General features: G+C 47.4%; 2 protein-coding genes across 7 annotated transcripts in view; both read right to left on the bottom strand.

Annotated features, from left to right (window-relative positions):
- LOC138748560 (transcription intermediary factor 1-beta-like) overlaps positions 1-4,724 on the bottom strand; it is a 117,600-nt gene extending 112,876 nt beyond the window's left edge. For all 6 annotated transcript variants that reach the window (XM_069908968.1, XM_069908970.1, XM_069908972.1 and 3 more), the window contains exon 1: positions 4,365-4,724. In XM_069908968.1, coding sequence (XP_069765069.1) covers positions 4,365-4,587 — 223 coding nt within the window. In that variant the 5' untranslated portion in view covers positions 4,588-4,724. The remainder of the gene's footprint in view (positions 1-4,364) is intronic.
- A 1,120-nt stretch (positions 4,725-5,844) lies between these two features.
- Positions 5,845-16,888, bottom strand: part of LOC138748561 (uncharacterized) — a 28,304-nt gene continuing 17,260 nt past the window's right edge. Inside the window, exons 5-6 of the mRNA XM_069908974.1 lie at positions 8,221-8,361; positions 5,845-5,946 (exon numbers count right to left, since the gene is read on the bottom strand). Coding sequence (XP_069765075.1) covers positions 5,884-5,946; positions 8,221-8,361 — 204 coding nt within the window. The 3' untranslated portion in view covers positions 5,845-5,883. The remainder of the gene's footprint in view (positions 5,947-8,220; positions 8,362-16,888) is intronic.

Genomic DNA, 16,888 nt, shown 5'->3' with positions numbered 1-16,888 from the left:
TACTTAAAAGACAGGATTTTAGAGAATTCATAGAAAGTCAAATTAAAATGTATTTTGAAATAAATACGGAATCAGTGAAGGATAAGTTTATATTATGGGACGCAATGAAAGCGTTCATCAGAGGGGAAATAATAAGTTACGTAACTAAAATGAAGAAGGATTACAATCAGGAAACAGAACAGTTGGAAAAGGAAATAGCAGATATAGAGAAAGAATTAGCAAGGAAGGAAGATTAGCTGATTATTTACCAAAAATAGTATGTCTAGACCAAACTGGATTCATAAAAAAAAGACGAACAAGAGATAATATTTGCAAGTTTATTAACTTAATTCATGCAGTAGAAGGAAATAAAACTCCAACAGTAGCGGTTGCTTTAGACGCAGAGAAGGCCTTCGACAGAGTAGAATGGAATTATTTATTCAAGGTACTACAAAAATTTAGTTTACCAGAGAAATATATTAATTGGATTAAAGCATTATATAAGGGTCCATTGGCAAGAGTGACAGTAAATGGATATGTATCAAAACATTTTAACTTAAGCAGATCAACAAGACAGGGATGCCCACTATCGCCCTTATTGTTCGCGTTAGCCATAGAACCACTGCAGAACTGATAAGAACAGAAATAAAAGGGATAAAAATAAAAGGCAAGGAATACAAAATCAGTTTATTTGCAGATGATGTTATAGTATACCTAACGGAACCAGAAACATCAATAAAAGAATTAAATAAGAAATTGAAGGAGTATGGAGAAGTGTCAGGATACAAGATTAATGCAAATAAAAGTGAAGCAATGCCAATGAATAATGCGGATTTCTCAAAATTCAAGAAAGAATCACCGTTTAGATGGCAAATGCAAACAATACGATACCTAGGTATACAAATAAATAAAAACCTCAGCCATCTATATAAACTTAATTATTATCCACTAATGAAAAAAATACAGGAAGATTTAGAGCATTGGAAAGACTTACCATTAACACTAATAGGAAGGATAAACTGTATTAAAATGAACATTTTTCCAAGGATACAATACCTATTTCAGGCACTGCCAATACACTTGACAGAAAAATTCTTTAAGGAGTTAAAGAAAATAATAAGGAAATTTTTATGGAAAGGGGAGAAACCAAGGATAGAACTAGATAAATTAACAGAATGGTATAGACAAGGAGGCTTACAACTGCCAAATTTTAAAAATTATTATAGAGCTGCACAATTAAGATATCTATCAGATTTTTACCAAACAAAAGAAAAGCCAGATTGGACTAGATTAGAGCTAGACAAAATAGGGGAGAAGATACCTGAACATATATTATATAAATGGGATGAAAAATTGGTAAAACATAGGAATTCTCCAGTATTGCACCATTTGCTTAATATTTGGAAGAAGATTCATGTAGAAAGAAATGAAACAAACTACCAATATTATCAAAACTAATACTGACACAAAATCAGCTAATCCCTTTTACGGTAGATAACCTGTCTTTTAGAGAATGGGAGAAAAAAGGGATTAAAAGAATAGAAAATTGTTTTTCGGGGAATAAATTATTATCCTTTGAACAAATGAAGGATAAATATAATATAACTCAAGATATAGTGCTGGCATATTACCAATTGAAATCCTATTTAAAGGATAAATTGGGAAGTAGTCTGAAGTCACCAGAAGGAAGCAATTTTGAATATCTGATTACAGACACAATGATAATTAAAAAATTTATAACAAACATGTATATCAAATTACAAGAAAAGGAGAATGAGGAAATAAATGATAAAACTAAACAAAAGTGGGAACAAGATCTAAACATAAAGATAAAAAAAGGAAACATGAGAGAGGTTATGTTTAGGACCTATGAGAAATACAATAAATACGAGATTACGTATGATACAATATAATTGGATACATAGGTTATATATCACTCCTCAAAAGTTAAATAAATGGGATCCAACAGTATCTGACAGATGTTTTCGTTGTAAAAAAGAAATAGGAACAACAATTCATGCAATCTGGACTTGTGAAAAGGTGAAAAAATTTTGGGAAGATCTAAACCAGATATTAAATAAAATTACAGAAAGCAATATACCAAAAAACCCAGAGATCTTCCTCCTAAATAACATAAAAAATAAAGAATTTGGACTTGATTTGGAGGGTGTACAAAAAAGATTTGTTAAGATAGCCCTAGCTGTAGCAAAAAAATGTATTATGTCAAACTGGAAATTAGAAGATAATTTGAAAATACAGCAATGGTATATAGAAATGAATAAATGTATTCCATTAGAAAAAATAACATATAGTTTAAGAAATAATATAACATTATTTGAACAAATATGGGAGCCGTACATGGAATATAATAGAGAAAACCTACCGGGACATCTATCACCTAAAATGACAAAAGGAAAAGAGAATGGAAAGAATTGACTCAGTGGAAGTTTTTGTTCGTTAATGTTGAGTGACAACATTGTTTGATGGGTTTGATGTATCTTGGACTCAGAGTTTTGAATGGATGGAGGGGGAGGTGGGGGGGGAGGGGAGGAGGGAGGGGGGGAGAAAACGACACTGTATATATTTGAAAGGAGAAATGTGTATATCTTGAATAATGTGATCTATAGTGTGAAAAATTTAAAAAAAATTAAAAAAAGGGATGCCTACCCAGAAGTTCTCCTTTGTTCTCCAAAGTGAGTTCTGTGGGATTCTCTCTCACTGCTCCCCCTCTGTAATCCCTGCTGCTCTCAAGCTCTACAACCATGGACTCACCCAGACTCACTTCCACAGCCACATTGCCTGTCTTGCTACTTGCCTTGTGCTACCATCTTGTGCCTCGTGGCTTGCAGCTCCGATTCCAGGCCTCCCTGTTTGGCCCTTGTAAGGATCCAGTGTACCACTGACTGCTGCTCTCTCGATGAATCCTATGCAACACCCTTGCCTCGATGTGACAATATCAGGGGCAACCCACTGCCACAGCTCTGGACCTTTCTGGCCATGGCCTGCAATGGACCTCCCCTGTACTTTATCCACTGCTGGACCCACTCATTCAACCACCATCTTGACACTCACCTGAAGTTCTCCGAAGGGAGTTCTGTGAGATTCTCTCTTACTGCTTCCCATTGAGTGTCTTTGCTATATAAAGTACACTGTTTGATCTGCTGAGTTTCACCACAATTGTGTTTTTACTTCAACCACGGTATCTACAGACTTCACTTCTGCACTAACTCGGCCTGCAACATCACTGGCACCAGTCTTCACTCCATCTAAGACATATAAGAAGCAGTGTCTCAAGAAAGCAGCCCCTATTCTCAAGGGCCCCCACCACTCAGGCCATTCCCTCTACACTCAGCTACCATCGGGAAGGTGGTACAGAAGCCTGAAGGTGAGCACTCAGTGGCACAAGGACAGCTTCTTCCCCTCTGCCACTGGATTCCTGAATGATCAATGAACCATAGAGCCTGCCTTACTTTATTTTTCTTGCACTATTTTGTAATATAGCTTTTAGAAATATTTGCACAGTGATACTGCCTCAAAACAACGAATTTGGTGACAATAAATACTGATTCTGACCAAACACATCCTCTCTCATTCCCAGGAATGTGGACCTCAACTCCAGGTCAAATTGTCCTTCTCACCAACATTGCCTCCCCTCTCTCCCTGAGTGCATTGTTCCATGGATGTCACCCCACTCCACCCCACCCCCATTCTCTTCCCCTGATCCCACTCTCTTCCCCTGATCCCACTCTCTTCCCCTGATCCCACTCTCTTCCCCTGATCCCACTCTCTTCCCCTGATCCCACTCCACCTCCCCTCTCCCCCGTGATCCCTCTCCACCCCCCACTCTTTCCCATTCCACTCCACCTCCCCCCACGATCTCCACCCCCCACTCTTTCCCATTCCACTCCACCTCCCCCCACGATCTCCACCCCCCACTCTTTCCCATTCCACTCCACCTCCCCCCACGATCTCCACCCCCCACTCTCTTCCCCCAGATTTCACTCCGCCCCATCCCACTCCGCCCCATCCCACTCTCTTCCCCCTCTCCCACTCCACCTCCCCCCGCGATCTCCACCCCCCCACTCTCTTCCCCATCTCACTCTGCCCCATCCCACTCCACCCCCCCCACTCTCTTCCCCCTCTCCCACTCCACCTCCCCTCTCCCTCACGATCCCTCTCCACCCGCCACTCTCTTCCCCATCCCACTCCACCTCCCCTCTCCCCCCGCGATCTCCATCCCCCACTCTCTTCCCCCCGATCTCACTCCACCCCCCTCTCCTCCCAATCCCACTCCACCTCCTCTCCCCGATCCCTCTCCACTCTCTTTCCCCGCTCTCCCACTCCACCCCACCCCCCCCCCCCTGCTCAGACCCCCGCGGCCTTACCTTCAACCTGCGGACTGGCGCCGACGTTCAGGCAGCCCTTGCACACCGAGTGCAGGCAGGGCAACAGGCGGGGCTGGTGCTCCCGCAGACGGCCTCGGCACACACCGCAGCGCTCCAGCAGGTTCGGGCACTCCCCCACCAGCGTCACTGCGTCAGGGTCGGCCTCGGGCCCCGCTGTCGCCTCGCTCCCGTGCGCCAGCAGAGGGGTGGCTGCGGCCTCCATGTCGCGGCCTTGCTTTCCGTCCGTGTCCGTATCCGTGTCCGTCCCAGTCCTGCGAGCCGCCACCGCTCAGCGACGCTCCGGTCCATTGTACTGCGAAGCCATCACCCCGCTCGCCAGCATCGTCTGATCTCGCGAGATTCGCTGGCTCGGGAAGGGAGGGGCGTGGACAAGGCGTCCGGAGGGACTTGCGTGTTGGCGTCATGCGTCAGTGCGTAACACTCTCATTTACATGATATTCAGATTCCAGGTTCAATGTCAGAGGACATACATGACCCAAATGATCTCTTCTACATTGGAGAGACTGGGTGCAGACTGGGAGATCGCTTTGTTGAGCACCTCAGCTCCGTCCGCCGCAATAGCGTGGACCTCCCAGAGCCCACCCATTTCAATTCCCCGTCCCATTCCCTTGCCAACATGTCTGTCCATGGTCTCATAAGACTGAGACCGCTCGCATATTGGAGGAACAACATCTCATCTTCCATCTGGGCTCCCTCCAACTGGACGGCATTAACCGACTTCTCTGGCTTTCGTTAAACACCTTCCCCCCCCCTTCCCCTGTCACCTTCCCCCTTCTCTGTCTCTTTCCTTTTACCTCTGTCGCCTTTCACAGAGCCAAAATCAATTCCCACCTCTCCTCATATAAATTAACACCTTTTGTTGGTAAAACACAGGAATCTGTCAACACTGTGGTTTAGTGGGAAAAAAACACACACACAAATGCTCGGCAGGTCAAACAGTGTCTTTACGTAGCAAAGGTAAAGATACATCACCAACGTTTCAGGCTTGAGTCCCTTTATCAAGGTGAGGGGGAACATGAGAGATGTCTGAACAAAAGGGGGAGGGGTGGTGGTGAGGGGGGGAGATGATAGGTGGACTAACGATCAGGACCAGACCTGCATTTGAAACCCGCGCTGTCTGTGAGGAGTTTATACATTCTTCCTTTGGCTGCTTGGTTTTCTCTGGGGCTCCCAGTTTCCTTCCACCCTTCAAAAATGTACTGGGGTGCAGGTTAATGCAGTGTAATGCGGCATCAGCTCATAGGGCCGAATGGCCTGTGTGTCTAAATTTTTAAATAAATGACATTCATTCCCAAAACGTCTCCAAGTTTCTTCTCCCACCTGAACATCAACTGTCCTTGGGCAGCATTTTGCTTGTTTGTCTTGTGTAACACTTTTGTGAGGTGGAAGGGCAAAAGGGAGAGGGTTCGGGGCAAGGGAAGGGGATGAAATGGGAAATGGATAGAGATAATCATCAGAATCAAGATAATCCAATCTTTATTGACAATTTGAGTATATGTTAAGGCTTGAATGGTGAAGGTTGGTTCTGACCCACAACATGTGCACATTGCCTCATCAGCCCCTGCAACAGAAACCAGTCCATTACATTATTTGCTTGGCATTTACATTGCTGTGCAAATCGTACAAATACACCGGGTCTCAAGGGGTCTGACTCTGTGGGTTACGTTTAGGCAGGGATGTACTTTCTGAGAGAACAATCAGCATCCGACCTGGCCATGCAGAACTGAGCCGACCAGGACCAGGACCATGTCTTCGGTCTTACTGCATGGTTCCTTTGTCTTTGGACTTTCAACTTCCAACATATCTCTACAGTTGCTTCAAAGAAATGGATCGGTGGTCAATCCACTGGACCTGAAGAGTGGCAGAGAGAATCAATGGAGTCTCTCTTCCCCCCCCCACCCCCCCGCCACCATCGACACAGTCTACCGGGATCGCAAAATTGCTGTGGGCCCCTTCCACCCTGCACACAGCATCTCTAGCTGCTCTCATCAGGGAAGAGATACAGGAGGATCAGAGCCAGCCCCACCAGGCTGAGAAACAGCTTCTTCCCACAGGCAATGAGAATGCGGAACAACCAAAGGAACTGCCCACAATGACCCTCCGAGACTCTCATATTCAACAAAAGATATTTATTAATTTACTTGGATAGATTAATACTTGTCCTACATGTGTATGGTTTGTATGTATGTGTGTTGAGTCTGGCTGTGAGGGCCAGAGAACGCTGATTCATCGGGTTGTACTTGTGCAATCAAATGATAAACTTGACAAATCAAAATCACAATATATAGGAAATTATAATCCTTCAGCTTCAGTGGGTTTGGACAGAGTGGGATAGCATTTTAACAAGACACCCAAGCAGATCTCAAAGGAGAACAAGGATTGGCTGATGGTGGAGCAGCATGTAAGGAAATAAATTTATATTGGCCATACATTTTCTTGTCAGATTATCAGAATTTTAGAAATAAAAGATTCCAGGACCCTGGGATTCCTGGATAGCTCTTTTGGAAAAGGGTTAGAGGAAGGTTTTTGGACAGCTGGGATTTTTAATATCAAAGGGATAAAAGACCTGAAGTCACTTATCTGAAGCAGAAAGAGTAAATCATGAAGAATGGTTGCAGTATAAACATGGTGCTGGAGAAACTCAGCAGGTCAAACAGGGTCCTTTATGTAGCAAAGATAAAGATACAGAACCAATGTTTTGGGCTTATGTCCTTCAAGGTATGGATGAGATGTGGGCAGGTACCCAAACAAAATGGTGGGGGGGACAGAGCACAGTCTCATGAACAGGAAGTTACAGGTGGATAAGGGAGGGAGGGCACACCTGCAAATGGGGGGAGAGGGGAGGACTCTGTGAATGGAGAGCTGGAAGAAAGAAGAGAAAGGAAAAGGGAAGGGAGGGAGAATAGAAAAGAAACCAGAGAAGTCGATGTTAATACCATCCGGCTAGAGAGATACCAGACAGAAAATCAAGAGTTGCTCCTCCAATTCTTGGTGGGACAGTACATGAGGTCATGGAATTAAAGTGGTGTAATGCTGAATTCTCCCTGGTCCATGCAAGCAAGTTATGTGGTTATCCCAGGAAAACACCAATAAGCCACCACCCAAATGATTAGAAATCCTATTTGTTCAGCATCTTGATCACCAGGTAATGCTCGCCGTCTATCCCTCACCTTCCCACGCTCCCTTTGAATTTAACAAGTTTGCTGGATGGGGGTCTGGGTGTTGGACACATACCTCCCTCTTCTCCACTCCGTCATTCCTTCACTCTCTTCTTATTAACATGGCACCACCAAGGCCCGCTCTCACGAGAGGTTGGCCACCCCTGCCAAAGGTGCCATTTATAAAAGTTCAATTGACCCCCCCCACCGCCATTTATGGCACCCCCCCCCCCGGCATTTATCAAACCCTCGGATTGTCCCAACGATTCCCAGGGGTTGATATTGACCACTTTGGAGACCCCTGACCTATGGCATCCTATGTCATAAGTGCTCTGTGGTTAGTCAGGGATTACTTAAGGTGGTATATGAGTGGAAAGAAAAAGGTTGAGAACCATTGGGTGAAACTGATGCCAGATAAAAAGAAAATGTTCCATTTGTTCACCGAAGAGTGGCACCTTGGTCAATATTTATCAAACACAGGAGATTCCTAACAATGAGATCAGGTCCTTGTTATCATAAGATGCACAAACAGGTTGATTTGTTTTCCCATATTAAGAAGTGAATCCATCGCGAACCAATGTCATTGGATGCAAAGCAATTAGAGCATCTCAAAGGGAATGTATAAGATTCTACCAAGATGCACCTCCATGTTGTCTAAGGAGCCAGCAGGTGCTTACCTGTATTTTGGCAATCTGTTTGGCCAACCTCTCCCTCAGTTCTTCCAGAACAGCAGCCTTGCGGGCTCTGATTAAACGCTCGGTGCCTTCCTTGAATCTCATGTAGCTGTACACAACATGCGGAGAATCAATGCTGTAGAGCTGACCCCGACAAGAGAGAAAAATAAAGCAAATGGATCATTAAAAAAAAGGAATATCGCATGGAATTCCATTGCATGGAAAAAAATTTTAACAACTCCACGAGCAGAGCCTTCGCCTCACTGAGCCAGAGACCTGATCCCAGGTGCTGTCTGTGTGGAGTTTGCATGTTGTCCATGTGACCAGGCAAGTCCTTCTGGATGTTCTAATTTTATCCTACATCCCAAAGACATACAGGTTTGTAGGTTAATTGGCCACTGTAGGAGCAGGAGTCGACCATCTGGCCCGTTGAGGCTGCTCCTCCATTCAATGAAACCATGACTGATTTACTGAGAGGCTCATCTCTATTGACCTGCCTTTTCTTCATATGCTTAATTCCCTTCCTTTGTAGAAATCTATCCAACCTCGTCTTCAATATATTTACTCCACTGCTTCAATGGGCAGCAAATTCCATAAGCCGCTTTCAGGTGGCCAGGATACCCCAACATAAAGCTGCCTAAAATGTGGCTGTTGGGAGGCCACCTGAAAGTAGAAAACCCTGACCCAAGGAGTACTTACCCAACCCTCCTCGGGTAGGTGTATTCTCCGCTTCCATGCGCTCCCCCTAGGCACCTGAAAGCGAGCGGGACTACGGCCATAGTCGACAGGAGCCGGTGTTTGCTCCACGGTGCCTCTCCCCGCTGCGGATCTTTCAGGTGCTGGAACAGTGCCTTCAGTGCTGCCACCTGAATGTCGCTTCGCACACACCCGCAGCCAGCTCTGGAGCCGCATTCTTCCAGCTATTTCCTCTGGGTAAAACAGTTCCCCCTCATCTCCGACATAATCCAATAAACTGTTCAACATTTCCTCTAAACCAGTAGTTCTCAACCTTTTTCTTTCCATTCACATACCACTTTCAGTATTCCCTAAGCTATAGGTGCTCTGTGATTAGTAAGGGATTGCTTAAGGTGGTATGTGGGTGGAAAGAAAAAGTTTGAAAACCACTTGTTGTGTGCATGGTTTCAGAACTCCAAAGGAAATGGGCCAATGACAATTTTTCTCAAGCAAAATATTTCAGTAACAATTGGGTCCAGAGCAGTGATTCTCACCCTTCCATTCCCACTCACATACTCTTACTAATCACAGAGCACCGATGGCATAGGAATTACTTAAAGTAGTATATGAGTGGAAACAAAGTGAGAGCGACTGGGCTAGCACACTGCAGCTTATCAATGTTAATTGCCCAGTCCCATCCCTTGAGGGAAGAGATTAACATAGCAAGTGCCTGAGACAACATTAGGATGATTCTGCCCTTTGGCATCAGTTTAATCATCCTCATTACATCAAATCAAACCATAAATCTCTCAATTGCACCATATTTTTTAACAAGATAAGATTTCTTGTGAAGAAAGGCTTTTTAAATCATGGCGGAACTAAACTCCTGCACAACTCTGAACCCTGTCTCCAATCTATTTAATTGATTTCTTCTATCTTTGCAAATAGCCTCTGCGCCTCTTCCCTCCCGATCCTCTCCAAAGCTTGTTTATGTGTTTCAGAAGGAACACATTTAATGGGGAAGTTGAATGGGTTGTAAATCATGGGAGATTAACTGTGGAAGATAGAGGGAATATGGAATGTGTTTTGTCTCCTGTCCAAGTAAATGCATATTGCTCCTGTGAGTCGGAATGTAGAATACCACACCCACGTGATATATGTGTGTGTGCGCGTTATATGCATATGCGCATTATATGAGTGAAAATACAGCAAACAACATGTAAAGCTGCACATCTTCTTCTTTGGCTTGGCTTCGCGGACTAAGATTTATGGAGGGGGTAAATGTCCACGTCAGCTGCAGGCTCGTTTGTGGCTGACGAGTCAGATTCGGGACAGGCAGACACGGTTCCAGCGGTTGCAGGGGAAAATTGGTTGGTTGGGGTTGGGTGTTGGGTTTTTCCTCCTTTGCCTTTTGTCAGTGAGGTGGGCTCTGCGGTCTTCTTCAAAGGAGGTTGCTGCCCGCCAAACTGTGAGGCGCCAAGCTGCACGGTTTGAGGCGATATCAGCCCACTGGTGGTGGTCAATGTGGCAGGCACCAAGAGATTTCTTTAGGCAGTCCTTGTACCTTTTCTTTGGTGCATCTCTGTCACGGTGGCCAGTGGAGAGCTCGCCATATAACATGATCTTGGGAAGGCGATGGTCCTCCATTCTGGAGACGTGACCCACCCAGCGCAGCTGGATCTTCAGCAGTGTGGACTCGATGCTGTCGACCTCTGCCATCTCGAGTACTTCGACGTTAGGGATGAAAGCGCTCCAATGGATGTTGAGGATGGAGCGGAGACAACGCTGGTGGAAGCGTTCTAGGAGCCGTAGGTGGTGCCGGTAGAGGACCCATGATTCGGAGCCGAACAGGAGTGTGGGTATGACAACGGCTCTGTATACACTTATCTTTGTGAGGTTTTTCAGTTGGTTGTTTTTCCAGACTCTTTTGTGTAGTCTTCCAAAGGCGCTATTTGCCTTGGCGAGTCTGTTGTCTATCTCGTTGTCGATCCTTGCATCTGATGAAATGGTGCAGCCGAGATAGGTAAACTGGTTGACCGTTTTGAGTTTTGTGTGCCCTATGGAGATGTGGGGGGGCTGGTAGTCATGGTGGGGAGCTGGCTGATGGAGGACCTCAGTTTTCTTCAGGCTGACTTCCAGGCCAAACATTTTGGCAGTTTCCGCAAAACAGGACGTCAAGCGCTGAAGAGCTGGCTCTGAATGGGCAACTAAAGTGGCATCGTCTGCAAAGAGTAGTTCACGAACTAGTTTCTCGTGTCTTGGTGTGAGCTTGCAGGCGCCTCAGATTGAAGAGACTGCCATCCGTGCGGTACCGGATGTAAACAGCGTCTTCATTGTTGAGGTCTTTCATGGCTTGGTTCAGCATCATGCTGAAGAAGATTGAAAAGAGGGTTGGTGCGAGAACACAGCCTTGCTTCACGCCATTGTTAATGGAGAAGGGTTCAGAGAGCTCATTGCTGTATCTGACCCGACCTTGTTGGTTTTCGTGCAGTTGGATAACCATGTTGAGGAACTTTGGGGGGCATCCGATGCGCTCTAGTGTTTGCCAAAGCCTTTTCCTGCTCACGGTGTCGAAGGCTTTGGTGAGGTCAACAAAGGTGATGTAGAGTCCTTTGTTTTGTTCTCTGCACTTTTCTTGGAGCTGTCTGAGGGCAAAGACCATGTCAGTAGTTCCTCTGTTTGCGCGAAAGCCGCACTGTGATTCTGGGAGAATATTCTCGGCGACACTAGGTATTATTCTATTTAGGAGAATCCTAGTGAAGATTTTGCCTGCAATGGAGAGCAGCGTGAATCCCCTGTAGTTTGAGCAGTCTGATTTCTCGCCTTTGTTTTTGTACAGGGTGATGATGGTGGCATCACGAAGGTCCTGAGGCAGTTTTCCTTGGTCCCAACAAAGCTTGAAAAACTCATGCAGTTTGATATGCAGAGTTTTGCTGCCAGCCTTCCAGACCTCTGGGGGGGATTCCATCCATACCTGCTGCTTTGCCACTTTTCAGTTGTTCGATTGCCTTATATGTCTCATCCTGGGTGAGGACCTCATCCAGCTCTAGCCTTAGGGGCTGTTGAGGGAGCTGGAGCAGGGCGGAATCTTGGACTGAGCGGTTGGCACTGAAATGAGATTGGAAGTGTTCTGACCATCGGTTGAGGATGGAGATCTTGTCGCTGAGGAGGACTTTGCCGTCTGAGCTGCGCAGCGGGCTTTGGACTTGGGGTGAGGGGCCGTACACAGCCTTTAAGGCCTCGTAGAAACCCCTGAACTCGCCAATGTCCGCGCTGAGCTGGGTTCGCTTGGCGAGGCTAGTCCACCACTCATTTTGGATCTCCCGGAGTTTGTGCTGAAGATGGCTGCATGCGCGACGGAAGGCTTGATTCTTCTCTGGACAGGACGGCTTTGTAAGGTGAGCCTGGTGGGCAGGCGGAGGCCCCGGTCCGGGCAGAGAGGTGGAGGCGGCGGCCCCAGGCCGGGCACAGGGAGAGCAGCGGCGGCCCTGGCCCCGGTCCGGGCTGAGGGTAGGCGGCGGTGGCCCCGATCCGGGCAGGAGCAAGGGGGAGGCGGCGGCCCCAGCCTCGGTCGAGTGAGGCAGGCGGAGGCCCCGGTCCGGGCAGAGAGGTGGAGGCGGCGGCCCCAGGCCGGGCACAGGGAGAGCAGCGGCGGCCCTGACCCCGGTCCGGGCTGAGGGTAGGCGGCGGCGGCCCCGATCCGGGCAGGAGCCAGGGGGAGGCGGCGGCCCCGGCCTCGGTCGAGTGAGGCAGGCAGAGGCCCCGGTCCGGGCAGAGAGGTGGAGGCGGCGGCCCCAGTCAGGGCACAGGGAGAGCAGCGGCGGCCTCGGCCCCGGTCCGGGCAGTATGCACCGACCTAGGAGGGGAGGCAGACCCCTCCAGCCCTGGTAAGAAACCTGCATAGGAGAAGGCCACTCCGATATAAAACCTATGACCCATGGACCTCGCTGCCACGTCCCAGCTTGCTTGGCCACGGCACACGAACCGTGGGTGTAAAGGGTGGGGCCAGTACTGCGCGCACTGCACTCCACCTAAAAGCTCCTTTGCGCAGGCCCGAGGACAGGTCCACGTCCTCCCCCTCCACGTCCTCCCCCTCCACGTCCTCCCCCTCCACGTCCTCCCCCTCCACGTCCTCCCCCTCCACGTCCTCCCCCTCCCCCTCAAAAGATGCTCACAAACTCAAGCTAGCATGCTGGAACATCAGAACCATGCTAGACAAGGCTGACAGCCACCGACCTGAACATCGGTCTGCCCTCATTGCACATGAACTCCTCAGACTTGACATCGACATAGCCGCTCTCAGTGAAGCCTGCCTGGCAGATGTAGGCAGCCTCCAAGAACGCAGCGCGGGCTACACACTCTACTGGTCTGGCAAGCCTTTGGATGAACGACGCCTATCTGGTGTAGGCTTCATGGTCAAGAACTTCATTGCCTCCAAACTCGAAAACCTTCCGACAGGCCACTCGGACCGAATCATGTCCATGCGACTCCCCCTTCAAAACAAGCGTCGCATAACCCTCATCAGTGTCTATGCTCCAACCCTCCAGGCGGAACCAGCAGAAAAGGACAAGTTCTACACTGACCTGCGCAACCTCATCCAACGCACCCCTACAGCCGACAAGGTTGTCATCCTTGGCGACTTCAACGCTCGCGTCGGCAAAGACTCAGAAACCTGGCCAGGAATCCTGGGCAAGCATGGCGTCGGCAAGTGCAATGACAACGGGCGCCTCCTGTTGGAGCTCTGCGCAGAACAGCGGCTTGTCATTACAAACACCCTTTTTCAGCAGAGGGACAGCCTGAAGACTACCTGGATGCATCCCCGATCCAAACACTGGCACCTCCTGGACTACGTCCTGGTGCGAGAAAGTGACAAATGAGATGTGCTCCACACCAGGGTCATGCCCAGCGCGGAATGCCACACTGACCACCGGCTGGTTCGCTGCAAACTCAACCGTCACTTCAAGCCAAAGCCCAGGAACAGTAAAGCCCCCAGAAAGAGGTTCAATGTTGGAAACCTGCAGTCAGACGAAGTGAGAGGAAACTTCCAGGCAAACCTCAAAGCAAAGCTCGAGGATGCAATCCGCCTCACGGACCCGTCCCCTGAAACCCTCTGGGATCAGCTGAAGACTGCACATAGGCACCTGTCTAAAGGACTACATAAGATGTATAAGGATGCTGTGTACTTTGAGTGGGGATCAGTGCAAAATATGAGTTACATTATTTACTCTTACTTTGTACCCCACACTCCCGCTAGTGTAAGACAATAAAGATGTGATTGGTTCTGCTGTTTTTTTTATTACAGCACGAGTCAACTTCAGCAGTGGGGTGTAGGTACATTGGGTGTAATTAGGAGGTATGGGCTTGTGGGCCGAAAGGGCCTGTTGCCGTGCTGTATGTCAAAATTTAAATTTAAAAGAATTCTCCCTCCAGGCAACCATATATCATGCCATGATGCAGCAAGGCCCTGGGCCCAGATGACATATTAGCTTTAGCTGGCAGAATTAGGAAAACAGGTATTTGAATTGCAGGCTTCCTTGTCAGGTATTCAGTGATGATGTTCATGAATTTCCTTGGCAATGAATGTCCTGTGGGATCATCCAGATGTAATTCCAAGTGAAGCAATATTACACTTGTGAATCAGCAGGGGTTGTCTACAGCATCCGGTGCTCCCATTGTGGTCTCCTCTCCATCAGAGAGACTGGGCGCAGACTGGGAGATCACTTTATTGAGCACTTTGGATCTGTCTGCTGCAATAGTGTTCATCTCCCAGTGGCCACCCATTTCAATTCCCTGTCCCATTCCCTTGTAGCCCATGGTGTGACTGACCGCAAATTGGAGGAAAACACACCTCACCTTCCTTCTGGGCGCCCTCCAAATGGATGGCATTAACATCGACCTCTGGTTTTTGTTAAACCCCATCCCCCTTCCCTATCACCTTTCCCCAGCTCGCTCTCTCTCTCTCTCTCTCTTTCCTTTTCCCTCTGTTTCCTTTCACAGAGCCAAAATCAATTCTCACCTCTCCTTATATCATATCCAATGAACACCATTTGTTGGTCTGGACTCCTCCCCCAGCCAACATCATCTGTATTCTGAGCCCTGCTTGTTCCCTGCTTGTTCTTTGCTTATTCCTTGAAGAAGGGCTCAGGCCCGAAACATCAATAATGTATCTTATCTCAGATGGACACTGCGAGACTGGCTGAGCTCCTCCAGAAATTTTGTGTGTTTTTACTACAATCACAACATCTGCAGATAGGAATAAAAGAAATAGGAGCAGGAGTTGGCCATTTGGCCCATCGAACCTGCTCTTGTCATTCAATGAGATCATGGCTGATCTGATGATTGGCTCAGCTCCCCTTACCTCCCTTTTCCCCATATCCTTTAATTCCCCGACTCTGTAAAAATCTATCTAATCTTGTCATTAATATATTTACTGAGCTCACATCCACTGCTTCAGTGGGCAGCGAAAAACAGTTCCTCCTCATCTCTGTCCCAAATTTTCTGCCCTGGATCTTGAGGCTAGGTCCCTCAGCTCTAGTCCCTCCCCCCCCCCCCCCCCCACAAATGACCTACCTCAATCTTACCTATGCCTTTCACAATCTTATGCTTCCATAAGATCCCCTCTCATTCTTCCAAACTCCAGCAAGTACGGTCCAAGACGACATAATCTCTCCTCTTGAACCTCCCCGTACCGTCCCCAGGATGTGGGTGGAAACTGGAACCCCCCAGAGGAAACTTACGCAATTCCCTGGGGAACGTGAAGGCGTGGGACTTGGAGGCCAAGTGCTGCACCAAGTTTGCAGATGACACCAAGATTGTGGAACAATCTCAAATAATGATGAGACGGTATAGGAAGGAGATAGGAAGTCTGGGGGAAAGGTGCAAGGACAACAACCTCTCCCTGAACCCCAGCAAAGTGTAGGGACTGGTCATCAGCAGCGTAAAGGGGGAATGGGTGATACCCCTGTCTATATTAATGGTGCTGGTGGGGAATTCCATATTGATAGGATTTAAATATTGTTACATAGCAGAGCAGCAGCAATAGAAATTCACAGACTGTTGTTGTTTTTATTTTAAAACAATATATTTATAAATAACTACCAATAATATAACACCTTAATTAACAACCCTCCAACTATGCGCAAATGTGTGTGTGTGATACCCAAACCATTACAGCTTAGGCACAATTCTGGAAAGTCAGCCCCAAGTTCAGGCTTAGAAATCCTGTGTTGGAATGCAGAGTCTTTAATTGATGCCCAGAAGTAATCGCGAACAAGGTGGAAGAGACTGAGTGACTGAACTGTTAAAAACTCATGAATCCTCGTCAAGTTGCTTGCTGAGAAATATCCTTTTGGGCGAATGGTTGTCACAACGCCCCTTGTCCTTGGCAAGGGGATATGAAATGTGTGGCTTCTACTATGCTTCTCAAAACCCCAGCATGGGTCAGTCAAAATGACTTTTCCTTTGGTCACAGTGGTTCAATAATTCCCCTGACAGGGAGAATCAGCTAAATTACCCATTTCACAGAGTCACTCCAGCACGATGTTCATGCGATGGCTTCTGTTCCTTTAAATGTTTCTCTCACATCTTTCTTTCTCTCTCTCTCTCCACCTGTCCCTGGATAAAGCAACAAATGTTCCCTCTCTTCCTCCAAAGGATTAACTTTGGCCACAGTCTGTACCTGATTTCTGCCACTCAGATTTCTCCACAGTGTGAATGGATGCAGCCTGTACTAACCCTTAATGTTACTAAATGAAACGGGAGCTTGTAATAATATCAACAATAACCATGTTGATACTTAACCAAGACAGCTGCAAACGTACAAGGTCCTGGTGAGGCCACATCTGGAGCACTGCGTGCAGTTCTGGTTTCCTTACTTGAGGAATGATGGACTGGCTTTGGAGGTGGTACAGAGGAGGTCCACCAGGTTGATTCCAGAAATGAGAGGGTTAGCTTATGAGGAGAGATTGAGTCATCTGGGACTGTACTCGGTGGAGTT

Source organism: Narcine bancroftii, chromosome 13, assembly GCF_036971445.1.
Source record: "Narcine bancroftii isolate sNarBan1 chromosome 13, sNarBan1.hap1, whole genome shotgun sequence".
Taxonomy (NCBI): domain Eukaryota; kingdom Metazoa; phylum Chordata; class Chondrichthyes; order Torpediniformes; family Narcinidae; genus Narcine; species Narcine bancroftii.
The sequence above is the reverse complement of the archived record's forward strand: the minus strand, read 5'-3'. Positions and strand labels throughout refer to the sequence as shown.